This window comes from Pangasianodon hypophthalmus, chromosome 8 (genome assembly GCF_027358585.1).
Source record: "Pangasianodon hypophthalmus isolate fPanHyp1 chromosome 8, fPanHyp1.pri, whole genome shotgun sequence".
In the NCBI taxonomy this organism is placed as follows: Eukaryota; Metazoa; Chordata; class Actinopteri; order Siluriformes; family Pangasiidae; genus Pangasianodon; species Pangasianodon hypophthalmus.
The window spans coordinates 1,926,332-1,943,898 of NC_069717.1; the positions used below are offsets into that span (position 1 = coordinate 1,926,332).

Here is a 17,567-nt window from a genome sequence, read left to right on the forward strand (position 1 = left end):
TTCTGCCCTGCATGCAGGCAGTTCTATCCGAGAGATTTCCTGGTCTTCTAGATCTTGCCTTGATTTCCACACTTTCCCTTAAATGTCACTTCTCAATGGCATTTCAGACTGCGGAAGCTGTGAGCTTTTTATAGCCTTTCTCTGCTTTGTAGATTCCTAATGCCAGTTCTTGACCTGTTCAACCCCTAATGAGTTCATTAAGTTCTGAGACTTTAGAGCTGGAAGTCCAAACCTGTTTGCATGCAACAATTCCTATTTGTTTTCATAATAAAGGATTTGGCTGGGGTGCCCAAACTTTTGTATAGCTTCAACTGTATATCATGTTATAATGTTAGGTTATTGGATATACATAGAATGTGTTTTAGTGAATTAAAGTGTTAAATAAACTCTGGCCAAGTCATTGCACACTTTTAAACTTTTAGTGTACACTGATTTACATCTTCCTGATTTTGACTTTAAACTCTGGTTAATGCTTTGATTCCACCAGTGACTAAAGGAAACCAGTTCTCATGTGAGCCAGATGAAGCAGGTTAAAATCCACGCCACTAGACGTCAGTAAAAGCTGATTATTTTTGCACAGACTGCAGGACTTTACAAAGCAGTCTGCAAGTGTCTGTGTCTGGTTCATCTAACCATCAGGTGCATTTATAGATCAAAGATGAGTTTAAAAATAACTCTACATTCATTTTGTTTACTGATAAATATAAGGTTGTCTCTGTCAGGAGGTTAAAGCAATTTTGTCTTCAAGCACTCTTACTTTCTCTGGTGCAGGCTTGGCTAAATACTAATTATAGGGTGCCAATAATTTTGCAACCAGTGTTTAGCATTACTTTTAGCAATTTATTATGTTAAAATAATCTTTGATATGGTGATTTGTGTGTGTGTGTGTGTGAGTGAGTGTGTGAGAGATGTTTCTTTTACATTTTTGTGGAAGGAGTCTCCAGTGTCAGCACTTTGTAACAGTCAGAGGTAAATGTGTATCTTTGTAAAACTCTCGTTTTCCGACATCTTCTTAGTTACATGACAAACTGCTTTTGTTTTGTTTTCTTTTGTTTTCTTTTGTTTTTTTGTCTTATTAACTTCAAGAGAGAGAAAAAAACAGAGGCTGGTGAGGGGACGACTGTTTACAGCTGCTATAACGTAAGTGAGAATTGTTTTACCAAAGTTTGTTGTGTCCTTCTTTAATACATAACAAATTGTCACTGTTGGCAGATTTCTGCAGTATAAGAGGAATAAAACACGTCGGGGTGGCAGCAGTAACTCCGCTTCATCACCACCCTGTTGCTGATTATTTTCCTGTAACAGCACAACACCTGTGAAATGAATGTGCTGAAACATGTTTAATCCAGATTTAAATTAGGGGGAGGAGGTGAAGTGAAGGCTTAGAGAGGTCATAAGACTCATGAACACTGCAGGCACACACACACACACACACACACACATAAATCCCTCCAAACTCCCAAACTGATTCTCTTTCCTCGTGAACGTGCCACAGCGGGAGCGCGCATTCAGCCTTCACGCGGGACCGCGCATTATCTGAAAGAAAAAAAAAAGATTTCTACTGATAAAAGGAAGAGGAGAATAAAAAAAAAAAAAGTTGTGAGAGAGGAGAAGTGAGCTCGGAGAGTGATGGTTTGATGCTTTGGAGCTGACAGGAGGGGCGAGTGTCACACAAGAAGAAGAAGAAGAAGAAGAAGAGGAAGAAGGAGGTAATAATAATAATAAAAAAAAGAAAAAGAAAAAAAAAAGCCTGATGGAGGGTAAAAGATGTCCGCGTCTCCTGCCACCCACCCGAAATCGATTGCGTTACATCCACAAATCTCTCCACTTTGACGTATAAAACGGGACGCATGGTGTGGAAGAGTCGAGTGTGTTCTCCAGAGTCGGACAGGAATATACACACACTCACTCACACACACACACACACACACACACACACTCTCACTCACTCACTCACACACACACACACACACTCACACACAACCACCGGCCGCCACCAAGCAGTGTAAGTGTGCATTCATTTTTTTACTTATCAAAGTTGTTTAAAGTGAAAAATGTGTTAGTTTATGAAGTACATGATGATGCATGTTTTAATAGAAATGATGTGCGCGTGCTGAATTCATAAACACCTACAGTATTGACTTAACACCTACACTGCATATCTGTGTTAAGCTGGACTTAGAATAAGGCTATTACTTATTATAACCCTTATTATGTGCCTATTATTATAACCATGCCTTTAATTTATAGTAATCAAACGTAATTAATCAGCACTGGAGGTGTTAATTCACTGCTGTTGGTGTTAATGTTGGTGTATAAAAAGACATAAGAATTGATTTAATACTTTAAGAGTATTACAGGTGTCAAAAATGCAGATTAAACACACGTAAATCTGTGAGGTAGTTAATTCAACACCATCAGTGTTAATGCAACACAGTGAGTGTTATAAAGTGTTCATTCATATCTAAGAGGTAATTAATGGACACTGGAGGTGTTAATTCACTGCTGGCTGTGTTTATTCTGTATAATAAGTAAGATTTGATTCAGTACTGTAACAGTAGGCTGATACAGATGTTCATTCAACTCAGTAACTCTTAAGCATTTGTTTGCAATTTTAATGTAAGTATTGATTCAGTGCTTTGAGTGTTCATTCAGTGTGGTAAGTAAGAACTGATTGGATTAGAGGTGTTAATTCAACAGTGCAATTACATGCAGTAGATTAGACACAGTTAAAGTATTGATTTTAAATCCAAGTGGTAATTAATCAACACTGGAGGCATTATTTAACCACTGTCTTGTGCTTTTATTTCAAGAAGTAAGATTTGATTCAATACTTTAAAAGTAGGCAGTTATAGGTGTTTATTCAACACAGTAACTGTTGAAATGTTTTTAATTAAATTTTGATTAAGTGGCAATTAATCAATTCTATAAGCCATGATTCAATGCTTTGGGTGTTAATTCTATATAATAAGTACAAATTGAGTATTAATTGAGTGTTAATTCAACACAGTAATTAAACACAGTTTAACATAGGTAAAGTATTCATTTTAAATCTAACAGGTAATTAATCAACACTGCTGTCAGTGTTAATTTGATATAATCAGTGAGAATTGATTTAGTACTGTAAGAGTGAGCTGGTACAGGTGTTCATTCAACACAGGACCTGTTGAAGTCTTTATTTTAATTTTAAGGAGTAATTAATCAACCTTGTAAGTATTGATTCAATGCTTTCAGTGTTAATGAAATATTCTAAGTAAGAACAGAACTTCAGTACTTTAACAGAGAGCTATTAGAGGTGTTAATGCAACACATTAATTAAAAGCAGTTGACTGAATATAGCTAAAGTGTTGATTTTAAACTGAAGTGGTCATTAATCGCTATTAGACTGGAGGCATTAATTCAGTGGGTGTTTTATTTCAGACGTAAATCAAGACATAAACTCAACACTGTTAATGGATGAGTTGAACACTTTGGGTGTTCATTCAACCTGATAAGTAACTTTAAAATAAGGTTGTTAAAGGTGTTAATTCAACACTTTCAAAGTATTGTTTAAATCTAAGAAGTAAATAATCAACACTTGTAAGTATTAAATTAACACTCTCTGTGTTATACATAAGAATTGGTTCAATACTTTAAGAGTATTATAGCAATGAATTTATTTCAACAATGAAATTAAATACAGTGAAAGCGTGAATTAAAATCAAAGAGGCACAATAGACACTGTATGTGTTAAATCAACACAAACTGATGTTAATTTAATAAAGTACATGTTCTTATGTGTTCACTGAAGATCATTAAACATTGTAGGTGTTAATTTAACACTGTGAGGTTTAAGTAATTGCACTAAAATTAATAATTATAATGATAATAACAGGTCATTCATAGACATGACATTAATTCAACACATGTTTATATATTCAAACTGAAGATTGTTAGTGTAGGTAAAGACAATAAATTAATAATTTAATACTAATTTCATATTAATAGTTGATTTATCAATACTTTGAGACAAATAAGGAGTGTTAAGTATGCAACAGTAATGCTAAAATATTAATTCAGCACATTTAATAAGTAATTAATCAACATTTAAAATATATACAGTATATGCTGCATTATTTATTAACTCTATAGGTGGGTCAGTGAAAAAAAAAAGATCAATTGTCAGAAAATTGTTAGTTGTTTCACCAGACAGAAATCATCAGGTGTCACAAGCATGCATTATTTAAAAAATAATAATAATAAAATAAAATGTTAAAAATAAATGTATTTACCGCTACTGATAAATGCAGTTAATAAAGTAGTCTTTATACAGTAGTGTCTGCATTGCATAAGACATTATACAGTACATGTTTATTTGTTCTTGTTCTTAAATTTAAGCTGATTTTATAATGTTTCACAAACACGACCATGTTTTAAATATTCGATTTCTCTTTAAAATACAGAAAATTATATTTAAAAAAAAAAAAACACACAAAAGCATGTATGAATTACAGAAGCTGTTGCAGTTACAGGTCTTACCTGTGTGAATTTAGTTTCCTGCCACAACTGCTTAACCGTATAAGCTTCAAATTTTTTTATGGATTTGGGTCATGGCTTGTGTAGTTGAAGTTTAGTGGCCTTTATGTCATATATCTACTTCATTAACACGACATCTAACCCTTTATAACTGGTTAGTGCTGTTATTCATCTTAAAGCACGTTGAAATGTACAGGGATCAAATGCTGTCAGATTGTCAGGGATTTTTGTACGAACGTGTCTTGACTGGGTTTCCTGTGCGTGTGTGTGTGTGTGTGTGTGTGTGTGTTTGTTTATCAGGCTGAAAAAGCCATGCAGGCTGAGAAGAGATGGCACATATTGTTGAGTGTAATTCTTTTGCTCATCACCTCCAGCCGGTGCATGGACAGCAGAGAAGTGACGCAAGGGGACAAGCAAACTCTGCTGGACCTGCTGCTGCGCGTGATCAGGGAAGGCGAGCGGGAAAAGCTCAACACGCGGGAAAAATCCGCCCACAGCAGGCCCATAGGTGAGCTGGTGATGATGATGATGATGATATAAATATAATCCCTGCTGTTACATATTCATGTGAATATTGTAGCATGATCTCTGGATGTGGGTGCGGTTTCACATCTGCTCTAACCAATCCACTTCTAGTTTCTGGTCTATTTACCAGCTTGAAAGTGTAACTGAATCAAGACGTGAACAACGAGATGTTGTACAGGGTCATACAGGGTTAAATACACATACAAAAGAACAAATATTGTAGGAGGTAATTAATTAATAATTGAATAATTGACACTGTATAAGGTGTACAGTTACATCCAACATGATTGAATTCTCAAATGTGCAAGGTGTTGATTAATTTTCTATAACTGCACAACTCTGACAGTAGTTTCGTCTGTAATATAAATCACAGCTTAATATTAGTGCGCTTGTTCTTATACGCTATTGTTTCCATAGTAACAGCTCTTTCCCAACACTTCGCATAATCTAAGGCTAATAATAAACAGATGAAAAAACATAAAATCATTAATATGGTAAAGTTTTCTGTAAGAGGATGTTTATTTAACGTTTATTTGTCTTCAGGACAGAGGAGTTTACGATTTGCGGTTTCTGGGTATAAACGACTATTTGTTTAAAGCTACGATTGCGTGAGTGAGAACAGGAACTAACTTGTTTCATGGATGTTCCACTTAAAAAGCGTTCATTAATAAATTCAACACTGTAATCATTGGCAAATTGCAGTGGTATAATCAACTTGATTATTCACAGCACCACAGCGTGGATTATTTTCATATAACAGCCTGGGGCAACGTTTATTATTCCTTACTTAAGTTTATTTAATGAACAGCTATTTTTATTAGAAGTATTCTTTAAAAGTCCTAACGGTTCATGTTCACTGCCTCTAGTGGCAGTTGGATGTATTGCACCTATATTTTGTCCTCAGCAAGACATGGTCCCGTCCGACCGTGGTGTACTTTCAATGCACAAAAATTGTATTAAGATTTCTAACCTACATAAAAGGTGGAAAAAAAATTCAGGATTCAGATCATGTATATATTTCTGACAAATTGTGGCATTTGGTGAGGAAGATGCTTGATCTGGAAGCATCGTAAAAACAATGCACTTGCTCTTTGACTCACTGAGTTTGACTTCACAAACACACACTCGGTGGAAACTGCTAGAGAGAAACTGACGGGGTGTAACCTATCCCATGTGGCTTCTTCAAAACAGTGAAGAAACGTCGCATAACGAGCCAATGTAGCATCTGTCAACCCATAAACACATTTCTCTCACAACAGTACACCTCATTCTAATGAAAGAAAGACATTAAACATTAAAATAGCAAATTAGTGCTAGCTTTTACCGCTTTAGCTAGTTAGCTAGCTTGTTGTGGAGAACTCAAACTATTATATTTTGCTGTAATGCTAACTATCTAATTTTTTGCATTAATGACATCACTGAGCCAAACAACACATTTGTACCAAATGTAGTAAACTGGCGTTAACATTTGTATTAGGTATATTAGCTACATAATATCTGTAGTAAAGGAAACCCCACATTTAACACTCATGCTCTGTTTAGTGCTGGTGTTTATTTTGCTCTGGTTGAGAAGCCGTGAAGAGCAGATGACGGTGATTTGTGTAATCAAGCGTTTACTCTCCTCACTCTAACGAAGGAAGTTTGCCAGCTGCCTTAGCGATGTTTGGCTCAGAGCTTGAGCGCTGGCAAGACTAAACCGACGAATGAGAGCATCGCACTGCCAGCATTAAAGTGTGATCCAGAGGTAGAATCCCTGTGTTATATCACTCAGTAATATCACTCAGGCAGTTCAGGAGTGACTGCGCAGTGATGTGTTGCTTCATCTTTGGACTGCATTAAAAATGAAACAATGACTCTGAGAGTCAAGAAGGTCATCGTAAGGAGGAAAAAAACGATAAGCGATAAGCAGTAAGGCACTATAATGATTTCTTAGACCAAACCAAAACCCAAATTCAGGGTGGAATAATGAAGCTGAAACCTAGCTGGGATATTTTCATGCACATTATATTTAACTTGACTTTATGATGCTTTCAAATGAAACTGTAAAGAAATGAAAATCATTGTATAGAAGACACACCGTATAATCTATGACTAATTAAAAGACGTGCTGTTATTTAACAAATTAAAGTATATGCAGAATAGAAATATACAATCGCAGGTTTACATTAATGCACTCGTTTTAATACGTTATCATTTCTATAGTAACAGCTCATTCACAGGGACTTGAACAGGCGACGTTCCGCATGAATAGATTTTAAAAAGTGTGTAATCACTGATACGGCGAAGTTTTCTAGAAGGAGATAAGTAATTTAACATTTATGGAAGGAGTCTCCAGTGTCAGCGCTTTGTAACAGTCAGAGGTAAAGCTGGAACTTTAAGTTTTCCAACATCTTCAGGACAGAGGAGTTTACTTTTTTTTTTTTGTGGTTTCTCGGTAACATGACAAGCAGCACAAACTGGAGTGTTTTACTTCTTACTTATTTTAATTTTATGATTTTTTTAATGTGATATGGTTTGATAGTGTTCATGTGTGAGATCTTTGAGAGTCAGATTTCTGCTGAATACAGGATTATGTTGTGAAAGAAGTAAATTGTTCCTCCTAACACCTGCACTTGTTCACTTGGATGCCCTTTAAAGATTTTTTTTATTTGTACTTTGGAGTTTAATTAATTACAAACAGCTCATAAACTGGTTCTTGCGAGTCTGGCCAGTCCTCACATGCGCTGGACTTCAGCCAGGTCAGAATATCTACACACACGTCACAGAGGCTCTGGCGTACGACTCACATGGAGGAAAATGTGTAAAGAGGTGTCCATAATGTCACTGAATCCTATCTAATGTTGCACGTAATGTCCCTAATGGTCCACTATTTCTTCTTTACTGTCAGAGATAAACTGAGTTACGCTGCCATGTGAGCGCTTTGTGTTAATAAACCACGCTGTGAATTAACCATCCGTCTCAAATTCATTCATAATACAGGGTGAGTAATCGCCGCGTCCGCAGGAGGCTATAATTAGCAGCACGGATTTGGGCATCTGACATTGATAAGCATTACAACACTGAGAAATAATCTCCTTACAACAGGAAGCTCTGAGTGTGAAGACTGTTATGGGAAAAATATAATAATAATAATAATAATAATAATAATAATAATAGAATGTAAAATAACAGAACATTTTGGACAAAAGTCCTGCGTTAGCTGTTTAAGCAGAGTGCTTCTGAAGCTGTAGTGAAACCAATGGATAGTCTGCTCACCCTGACTCAAGCATAGCTTCACATCTTAGTCATACACTATATGGTCAAAAGTATGTGAACACCTGACCATCACACCCATATGTGCTAGTTGAACATCCCATTCCAGATTTATTCCCTCTTTATTGCTGTTGCACTCTTCTGGGAAGCTTTCCACTAGATGTTGGAGCGTGGCTGTGGGGATTTGTGTTCATTCAGCTACAAGAGCATTAGTGAGGTCAGGCACTGATGTTGGGATGTCGAGGAGGTCTGGGGTTCAGTCGGTGTTCCAGTTCATCCCAAAGGTGTTCAGTGGGGTTGAGGTCAGGGCTCTGTGCAGGACACTCGAGTTCTTCCACTCCAACCTTCACACACCATGTCTTCATGGAGCTCGCTTTGTGCACAGGGGCATTGTCATGCTGGAACAGGTTTGAGTCTCTTAGTTCCAGTGAAGGGAAACTGTAATGCTACAGCGTACAGAGACGTTCTATACAATTGTGTGCATCCAGCTTTGCGGTAACAGTTTGGGGAAGAACCACATACGAGTGTGATGGTCAGGGGTGCACATACTTTTGGCAGTATAGTGTATCTTTGAAGACAAAGGATTTGAAAGGCATTATCCATTACAAACCGACAGACTGTTGTCCGATGATTGTTTTGTCGAGCAAATTCACACCATCTGAGTGCAATATTTCTCCTTTCTCCTGGCATTTCGAATATCTTCTTGCTTCACTACAGCCTCAGAAGCACTCTGCTTACACAGCTGATGAAGGACTTCTGCCCAAAATGTTCTGTTTCACTGGAAACCTTGTGCAAATACTAAACCTTTACCACTTCTACCATTTTAATAAAACGAAACACTGTGCAGCTGGATTTGGGAGGAACCCCAGGCGTGGTTGCTGATTTAAACGAGGTTGGGTTGAGGATGATATCGAAAACAAATACCTACACACACACCCTCACATTCCACACCCAAATATTCACTTATCTCAGTGTAAAAACATGCAGATAAACAGAGTGCTTATTTCCATCGGCTGTTCATCATAAGGGAAAATAAGATTGGGATAAAAATAAACAGCATGGATAGTGTGGATAAAGTGTGCAAAATTCTGATGCTATATATAATTTAACCTGTTAAACTCTGAGGTTATTATTCAAATATTCGTCTTAAAGCGTATAATTCAGTGTCTACAGTGAAGCGATTAAGGAAGGTGTGAAGTTACTAATGCAGCTTGTAACTAACGTTAATGAAAAACCGCAAAACGTAAACTCCTCTCTCCTGAAGACGTCGGGAAATTTAAAGTTACAGCTTTACCTCTGACACTGGAGACTCCTTCCATAAATGCTATATAAACATCACCATATCAAAGATTTGTTAAAAAATTTGTTGAATAACAACAACTTTCTTATCCTCTGAGCTGTTACTATGGAAACGCTAACATATTAGAACGAGCACATTTATATAAACCTAAATATATTTGCCCTACTGTCAGAGCTGTTGTTATATAAAATTACTCAACACATTCTGACCAATCACAATTCATTATGATGTGGTATAATTTTTTTTTTTAAATACAGAGAATTAATACATGCTTAGTTAAATTTATGCATTTAACTGCTAGATATAATTGGTTATTACACGGGTCTTTGGTCTTACCAGGTACTCCAATTTCCTCCAAAAACAACAAAAAAAATATGCCAAGAGGTTAAAAAGTCTCAAAATTTCCCCTAGGTGTTTATTATAAAAGTATGATGTGTCTTTCTTTAATAAATAGAATGTAATCATTGGCAAAGTGCTGTGATAGAAGAGGAATAAAACACTTCAGGACATGCGGTTATAGGAAAATAATCAACTTGAGGGTTGTAACAGTAACTCTGCTTCGTCGCTCCACCTTGTCGTTGATTATATTTTTGTAATCTGTTACTCGGCTTCGTTAAAGGCGGTTTTGACTTCATATTTTGCAGCGCTGTACAGTTTCCTGTTGTGACACAGAGCAGTTGTTGTTGAAAATGACTGACTTAATTAAGAAATTTGCCCATCCCTCAGTGTTCTCACATTGATGTAGTTAAATTTAAACTCTTCTGCCTGTGGAACAAACGCTGGAAAGTTAAACGTTCATCAATGGAACATGACATTTTCGCTCCCTGAGAAAACGGAAGGTCCCGTCTGGATTCTCTCGTTTCCGTGCCGCAGGCTGGTGGCGATCTCCCGTACACCTGTACCCAAAGAAACGTCTGTTTTATGGCCTTGTTTATTTATTCACCCTCACACTGTTCCATCTGACGGCTTAAACAGGAACAGATCTTCTGAAACAGCGTACAGACATGTACTGAGAACCTGTGGGACCTAAACATCTGCTCACCTCATCAGGGATCTCTAATGTTCTCTAACGTTCTCTTCTGCAGCTGAAAACAATCGAATCTCATGCATCAGACTGTTTCAGAAGTTCCAATTTGTTTTTTCTCTGTTTTTGTGTCTTTATCAGAGATCGTCCTAAGAGATGTCAGCATTAAAGACAGGTTTATAAAACATTTCACAGGTAAGTAATCCTGATTTGCAAATTTGATTTACTTTTAGATAAATGACAGTAGCAGACAAGAATAGAAAACATCTGATGTCTGATTTATGATCTGTCTGTCTGCAACAGCATCTAATATCATTAACCAGCGTTAAATTTAAAAAAAAGACCCGAGTCTAGCACTGAAGTTCAGCACTGGAAAAAGCAGACACATTTTTCCTCGACCTCCTCGAAGGTCACCGTGGTGTGCACGCATTTCTGATGTATGGAAATTATCCACGCCATATTCCCCCTTTTCCCTCTCCCAGTCTTTGCAATATATCTTATGCTAGAAAAGGTTCTGTATATCGTACACACACTCGATCATGGTTGCGCTGTACATGATTAACGGCATTAAAGAATTATAAATCTGGCTCAAACAGTCGACTCAATCATCAACAATGCGTCACTAATATCTTGGCTATTAGACTGCATTTTGGGGGAAATTTGTGGAAATTCAGTGAGCGTTTGAGCTTCAACAGCAGCAATTTTGCGTCCAGTTGTGGTCCTTTGCTTGCAAGTCCGTACACAGCGGTCAGGTAGACGTTCAGTTCAGGTGACCCCGAGCCGTTTAAGCTGATTAAGCGCCCCAAGCCCTGAGGCGGCTGCGATAATTGGTGCGAAAATCCATTATCCAGAAGCTAATCCAAAGAGCCTGACATGCTTTATTGAAACGTTTAATTCTTTGGCCTCGTGTGAAGCGGGAGCGTGTGCTAATCCGTTCTTTTGGGTCCCTGCATAGCTAAAGCGGGGTGACTCACTTTTTCTGGGAGACAGTAAAACCATCTCCAGCGATGTGAAAAACTTCTGTCACTGAACTGTAAGATGTAAAATTGCGGCCATGCGTAGACGACTGACAGGAGATTTCTCTGATTTATGCAGTTTTCTTTTTTTAAATGCAGGATTAGATAACCTGCCTATTTCATAACCCTGACTAGAGAACTGTCTTTCTTTTAAGCAGGACCAGTCAAGTTCCCATCGGAGTGCAGGATGCATTTTCACCGAATTTACCACAACACACGGGATTGTGCCAGACCAGCATGTACGTCCACATGTCACATTTCACATTTCACATTCAAGTGGTGTTGAATTAGTCACTGATTAAAGATGCACTGATACTGATACTGGTATGAGGTACTGATCCAATACCGTGCTCTGATACCAACATCCCATACCAGGTGATACTACGTGATACTACGTAAGCCTAGTCTATACTCTGTCACGCTAACAAACAGAAAGGACAGTGAATTAGACGTATTTCACAATTAATCAAAGAACTACGGCATCTTCCCGTAACAGTAGTGGAGTAGAATAGTGTAGCGAGCGTGCAGAGAAACCATCGAGCACTTCACTTCTGCGAGCACTGAGCACTGAGATAGGCTACATTCCTTTACTCTTTGCTTTGCTTTCAAGTCACGACATTTTTAATGCCCACGCTCGCTGATACTGCTCTGCGCATTCAGATCGGCCACAATTGCACTCTCTATTACAGATACTGTTTAAACCGTAACATCTTTAACATAAAATTCAGCACGAGGAGCTCATTGCTCACAGCACACGTCAATACCGAACATAAACATGGCTGAATAAAATGCTCCATGACGTTCCTGATTGATTAATGCTAAACAGGTTGCTCATTTCGGTATCAGGATCTGTATTGTATCGATGCATTCTTATCTCTGATATTAACTGTTTAGCTGGAATTCCTTTTCTGGTTGTGTAACTGTACCTTTGTGTTTTTGTGTGTGGTTGTGTTTTTTTGCTTAATGCTGGAATGCACAGGGAGGCTTTATTAGACAATTTCACAATCTCTATGCAATGTCTGCAGCTCCAACTCCCAGGCTTCCTCTCCACCCTTTTTAAGTACACTCACCATCCAGGAGCCAAGATAAAGAAAGATATGATTTATTTGTAAAGGCTGTGTGGTGGTGGAAAGTCAGAAATTCATTAAAAATAAAAATAAGGAATTAGAGAAGATTGCAAATTTGGAAAAGGATCACGATTACAGATGGTAAGAAGGTGTTGATTAGTTTTCTATAACAGCAGCTCTGACAGTAGTGCAGCTGCAAATCACAGGTTTATATTAATGCACTTGCTCTAATACATTACCGTTTCTATAGTAACAGGGACCTAAACAGATTAAAAAACGTGTAATCGTAAGTTTTTCGTAAGAAGATGTTTTTCTGAACATTTATGGAAGGAGTCTCCAGTGTCAGCACTTTGTAACAGTCAGAGGAGTTTACGCTTTGAGGTTTCTGTATAACGAATGACAACAAGCTGCATTTTTTTGTCTTATTAACTTTAAGAGAGAGAAAAAAAGAGAGGCTGGTGAGGGAACTTGCTGGGGTGTAAGAGGAATAAAACACTTCAGTATGTGCTGTTATGGAAAAACAATTAACTTCAGAGTGGAAAAAGTAATTCAGCTTCATCACACCACCCTTTCGTTGATTATCCTCCGATATCAGCTTGACTCAGAGTGTTTTATTCCTTACTCATTGCTTTATTAACATTATTGCTGAAGTTATGGTTTATTAATGAACTAATTCATTTACATTTTAAACAAAAGTAACATGGTGATATATAAATATTTCAGAAGACATGAAATATTTCAGCAGATGTAGATGTGTTTCTAATCAGAATTTTGATCATCATAACAATTCCATGAGAAGGGAACACTTTAAGGATGAAAGCGTGTGAAGGAACGAGGCTTGGGCATGTGTTTTTGATGAAATAAAAAAGAATCACTGAGTAAAATTTGCTTTATTTTTTCTCCTCAGTCTATAAAAGATGTGCGAGATTGCTGATGAGGCTAGCGATGAGCCCGCTGTGTGCTCAGCCGTAACACAGTAAGTGACACGTAAGTCATTTTTCTAAATAACTCCCTGTTAAAAATGCTTCAAGTTCGTTGAATTGAACCAAAATGTAAATCGATTGGAATATTGAGTAACACCTAATGTGAGTTTAATCGTAACCACCTGGTAGATTTCCTGTGGAAAGTGGATCCAGGCCGAGGTTGGACAAAATACTGAAAATCACTGCTTTTGTTAGATGACCCTTTTGGAGACCCGATGGCAGGTGAACCAATTCCCAAATTGGCTGCTCTCTCCTGTCCTGGATTGAGGTTTCTGCTTGGAGGAAGATAAAATGAAACATAAAAAAATGAACTTCAGCTGAATTATTAGTTCTTTCGCAATGCTGCATCTGTAAGCGTGACTCATTGCCCCAGAGCTAAACACACAGAAACATCCATATTTGAGTTTCCATGCCTCCAGGAGATGAGAAACTCAGAAAGAATGGATTAATGCTTAAGTATTAAGCATTTTGCTCGAACACCACTTGTCATTGCTGTTGTGGTTTTGTATGTAATTTTGTGATGACTGACTTTCTTCTTATTTGTGGATTTGTTGTTGTTTGTTGTCGGTGTAGTGAAAAATAGGGATGGAATAAGGATAAAAACAAAATGGCATCCCAAAAAAAAAAATTTAGATACTTTACAGAGAGAAAAAAGAAAGAAAATGCTGTTACTAAAATCTTCTCTGAAATCTGAATAAATGTCCGAACGCAGGAGTCAGCTGTCATTTTAATTTCATTCTGATTTCACAAATTCCCCCTCTCCGAGTGCAACAAATGCTGCTTTCATATCATTTAGTTTTTTTGGATTCACACCACATGTTTTTGTTTCTGTTCCAGTCCAGGCTCCGCCTCTGTCCTGTCATTGGTTTGTTAGCTGATTGTGTTCAACTGTACTGTGTCTCGCCCTTGATTATTTGCGAAGTCTTATCGTACATTTCTAGTGTTAAGTCCAAGCATTGTTTCGCCAGTGCCATGTGCCACGTTTCCCGGATTTTGAACCTCACCTCTGTTCCCCGTCTTATGATTAGTGGAAGCAGTTATCCAAGATTGTTGCGCTAAGGACTTGGACAGTGATTAGCGAGTTCGCCATAATAAAGCAAGCGTTGTATTTGTGCACTTGCATCCTGCCTTCTTTCACCATACAGTACACTACTACACCGTTAAGGGATCTTCAGTTGTCTCTTGACAGTTCTGTGTAGAAAACGGAGTGTTTCTATACCAGAAACAGCTCCAGGCAGAACCCTTTTAAAAAGGCTTAGCACCTTTATTATCCACTGAACCCTTAAAAACTGTTGGAGAACCGTTTTTCTAAGAGCAAAATGTTAAAGAAAATGAGCAATAATTTGGAGTTTGTATGACGAACCTTCCCAGTTAATACACACACTCCTAGAAAAAGGGTTCTTTAACAGTTCATTGGAAAATGTAAGGGTTCTTAGCCTCCAAAAATTGATTGGATCTTTGCGAGCGATGCGTTCAGGTGTGCACGGTGCTCGATAGACTTCCTCTGATCTGCGTGTGTCCTTACAGGTTTGGTAACATTAGCAACCCTTTCATCACCTCTGACGATATTTTGTGATAAAATTTTGTATCCATTAAAAATTGGAATTGAAAAAATTGCTGTGTGCATTTTGGAAGTCTGAGGAGAAAAACATTAAAGCCGTTATTTTTACTGACTAAAACAGACTGCTGTCTTTTTTCATCAAATTAACAATAAACCAATGACTAAATCTGACTAAATCTAAATCCAAATTAGCTGTTAGAATTACCACTGACGTAATCTTCAAATGGGCTGAAGAGCAGAATAGTATTTTTCCGTCTGTGTTTTGACATCGGCGGTGGCAGTAATGGACGACCGAGGACAAATCCTAAGACATAAAAGCATGGAGAATGTGCTTTATTAGGAAATGAAGTGTGAAAGATTCACCTGGAGCCATTGTTCCAATTGCTTTTCCTAGAAGCTAACAGAAATGTTCAATTGGCCGTTGATATATTGAGTCAGTAATTATCTGTGAATTAGTAAAAGAAGTGTCTCAGGCACTTTAAGGCAGATCAAGGGGTCAAACTTTAAACACCTTCACACTTGGCCTGAATACTTGACTACGCACTCAACTGCTGGTTTCTGTTCACTGGACTGGTTTCAGATTGGATGCACAATTCCATACATCACTTCTGCACACGCAAAATGGTAGGCAGAAGGTTCATCCATTTATTTTTTAAATCTTTTATTTTCCTTACCAACACTCCATAACAACCCTTTCCGCACCATCACCAAACTTGAAACAGGAAGTAACGTGACAATCTGAGCCAATCACGTTGCTCGGTGAGGAGCGCTGAAAGCAGATCGCTTCCACACATGATGCGGATCACGGTTAAAGCTCGAAAACAGATTTCACACTTCATAAAACATACCGAACCTTTGGCAGAAAAAGACAAAGAACTCAAAAAAAACCTCACAATTGAAAAAGTACAGTTTTGCCTCTGCAAAGTTACTCATGTAAACTATTTTCTTTTATTTCAGAGCACAACTTTTTTTCTTATAAAGCCATCGCTAAGAGATGGAGAGGAGAAGAACAAAAAGAGGGAAAAAATATAGAAGGGGAGGAAAGAAAAGTAAAAGGGAAAAATGCATAAAGAGACAAAAAAGTAAAAGAAAAAATGTAATTAATAATAAACAGTAAAAAAGAGACAAGAGAAAAAATATTATGTACAAAGACAAATATTATGTACAAAGACATTTATAGAGTTGCTGCCCTGTGAAACATTTCAAATCTGATTTTATAAATTCATAACAGAAGGTTCTCAAAATTCAGTTCTCAAGTGTTTTAATGGTTTTTAACACAGAACAACTGAATGTAGATTTTTTTTTTAATGAAATGATGACTTTTAAATTTTAAAATGTTTGAATGTATTTTGGATGAAATGTAGGTTAAGTTTTGACCAGAGTTTGGGTCACTAAATGGCACGTATGCATTAAAACGATCGATTTCTAATTCAGGATGTGTGTCTATGTTTCAGATGCTGAAGTTACAGAAGACGGAGCTCTGAGGAATTTGGAGCAAATTTATTTTCCGAGGAAGTGCCTTCCAGTCACACCAGTTAGAGCTAGAAATTAAAATATATTACTGAAATACTGTAACATTTTAGTTTTTTTTTTAATCATTTGTGTCCATATTAAAAATTCCTTCAAAATATAGTTTACTTTTAATTGTATGTATTATTTAACATCACAGCCATTTATTTATTCAAATGATATGTAAATATTCAGTCCTAATAATCAGATAATATATTTAAAAATGTATGTTTTGTTCTTTAAATATATTGTTTTGTGTCGCATAGATAGTTTTATAGATATTTCTATATTCTTCATTTCATCCTCATGTTTGATTTTGAGTTTTGTGAATATGAAAGTTGCCTCTTTTTTGTCCGAGTTGCTTACGATGCTGTGGTTGTGGTGATGTTTAATGTGGCACTTATAGAAATAATTTCAAACAATTTAAACAAAGAAAAGTCGATAATGGAAAAATTGCACTGATGTTTTGAAAAAATAAAAAAAGATTCAAGCACTTGACTGTAGTGAGATTATTTAAGATGATAATGAGCAGAAAGAAAGAAAGATTGGACAGGTGGATAGATGGATAGACAGGTGAGGGGATGGACAGACAGGTGGGGGATGGATGGATAGATAGGTGGGGGATGGATGGACAGACAGGTGGGGGGATGGATGGGCAGACGGGTGGGGGGATGGATGGACAGACGGGTGGGGGGATGGATGGACAGACGGGTGGGGGGATGGATGGACAGACAGGTGGGGGGATGGATGGACAGACAGGTGGGGGATGGATGGACAGACGGGTGGGGGATGGATGGACAGACAGGTGGGGGGAT

The 17,567-nt window shown here is 37.4% G+C and overlaps 1 protein-coding gene across 6 annotated transcripts; it reads left to right on the forward strand.

The window, feature by feature from the left end:
- The first annotated feature begins 1,436 nt into the window (after window positions 1–1,436).
- Window positions 1,437–17,245, forward strand: alkal1 (ALK and LTK ligand 1). Of its 6 annotated transcripts, none has more exons than XM_026928381.3 (6): window positions 1,437–2,005; window positions 4,816–5,023; window positions 10,758–10,811; window positions 11,788–11,871; window positions 13,607–13,686; window positions 16,698–17,245. In XM_026928381.3, the coding sequence occupies exons 2-5, from the start codon at window positions 4,828–4,830 to the stop codon at window positions 13,669–13,671; spliced, it is 399 nt and encodes a 132-aa protein (XP_026784182.1). In that variant the 5' UTR covers window positions 1,437–2,005; window positions 4,816–4,827; the 3' UTR covers window positions 13,672–13,686; window positions 16,698–17,245. The 6 variants fall into 6 exon arrangements, with proteins under 6 accessions (XP_026784182.1, XP_053091852.1, XP_026784177.3 ...); XM_053235877.1 differs by having other exon boundaries at window positions 11,791–11,871; XM_026928376.3 differs by having other exon boundaries at window positions 4,890–5,023.
- Window positions 17,246–17,567: the final 322 nt, after the last annotated feature.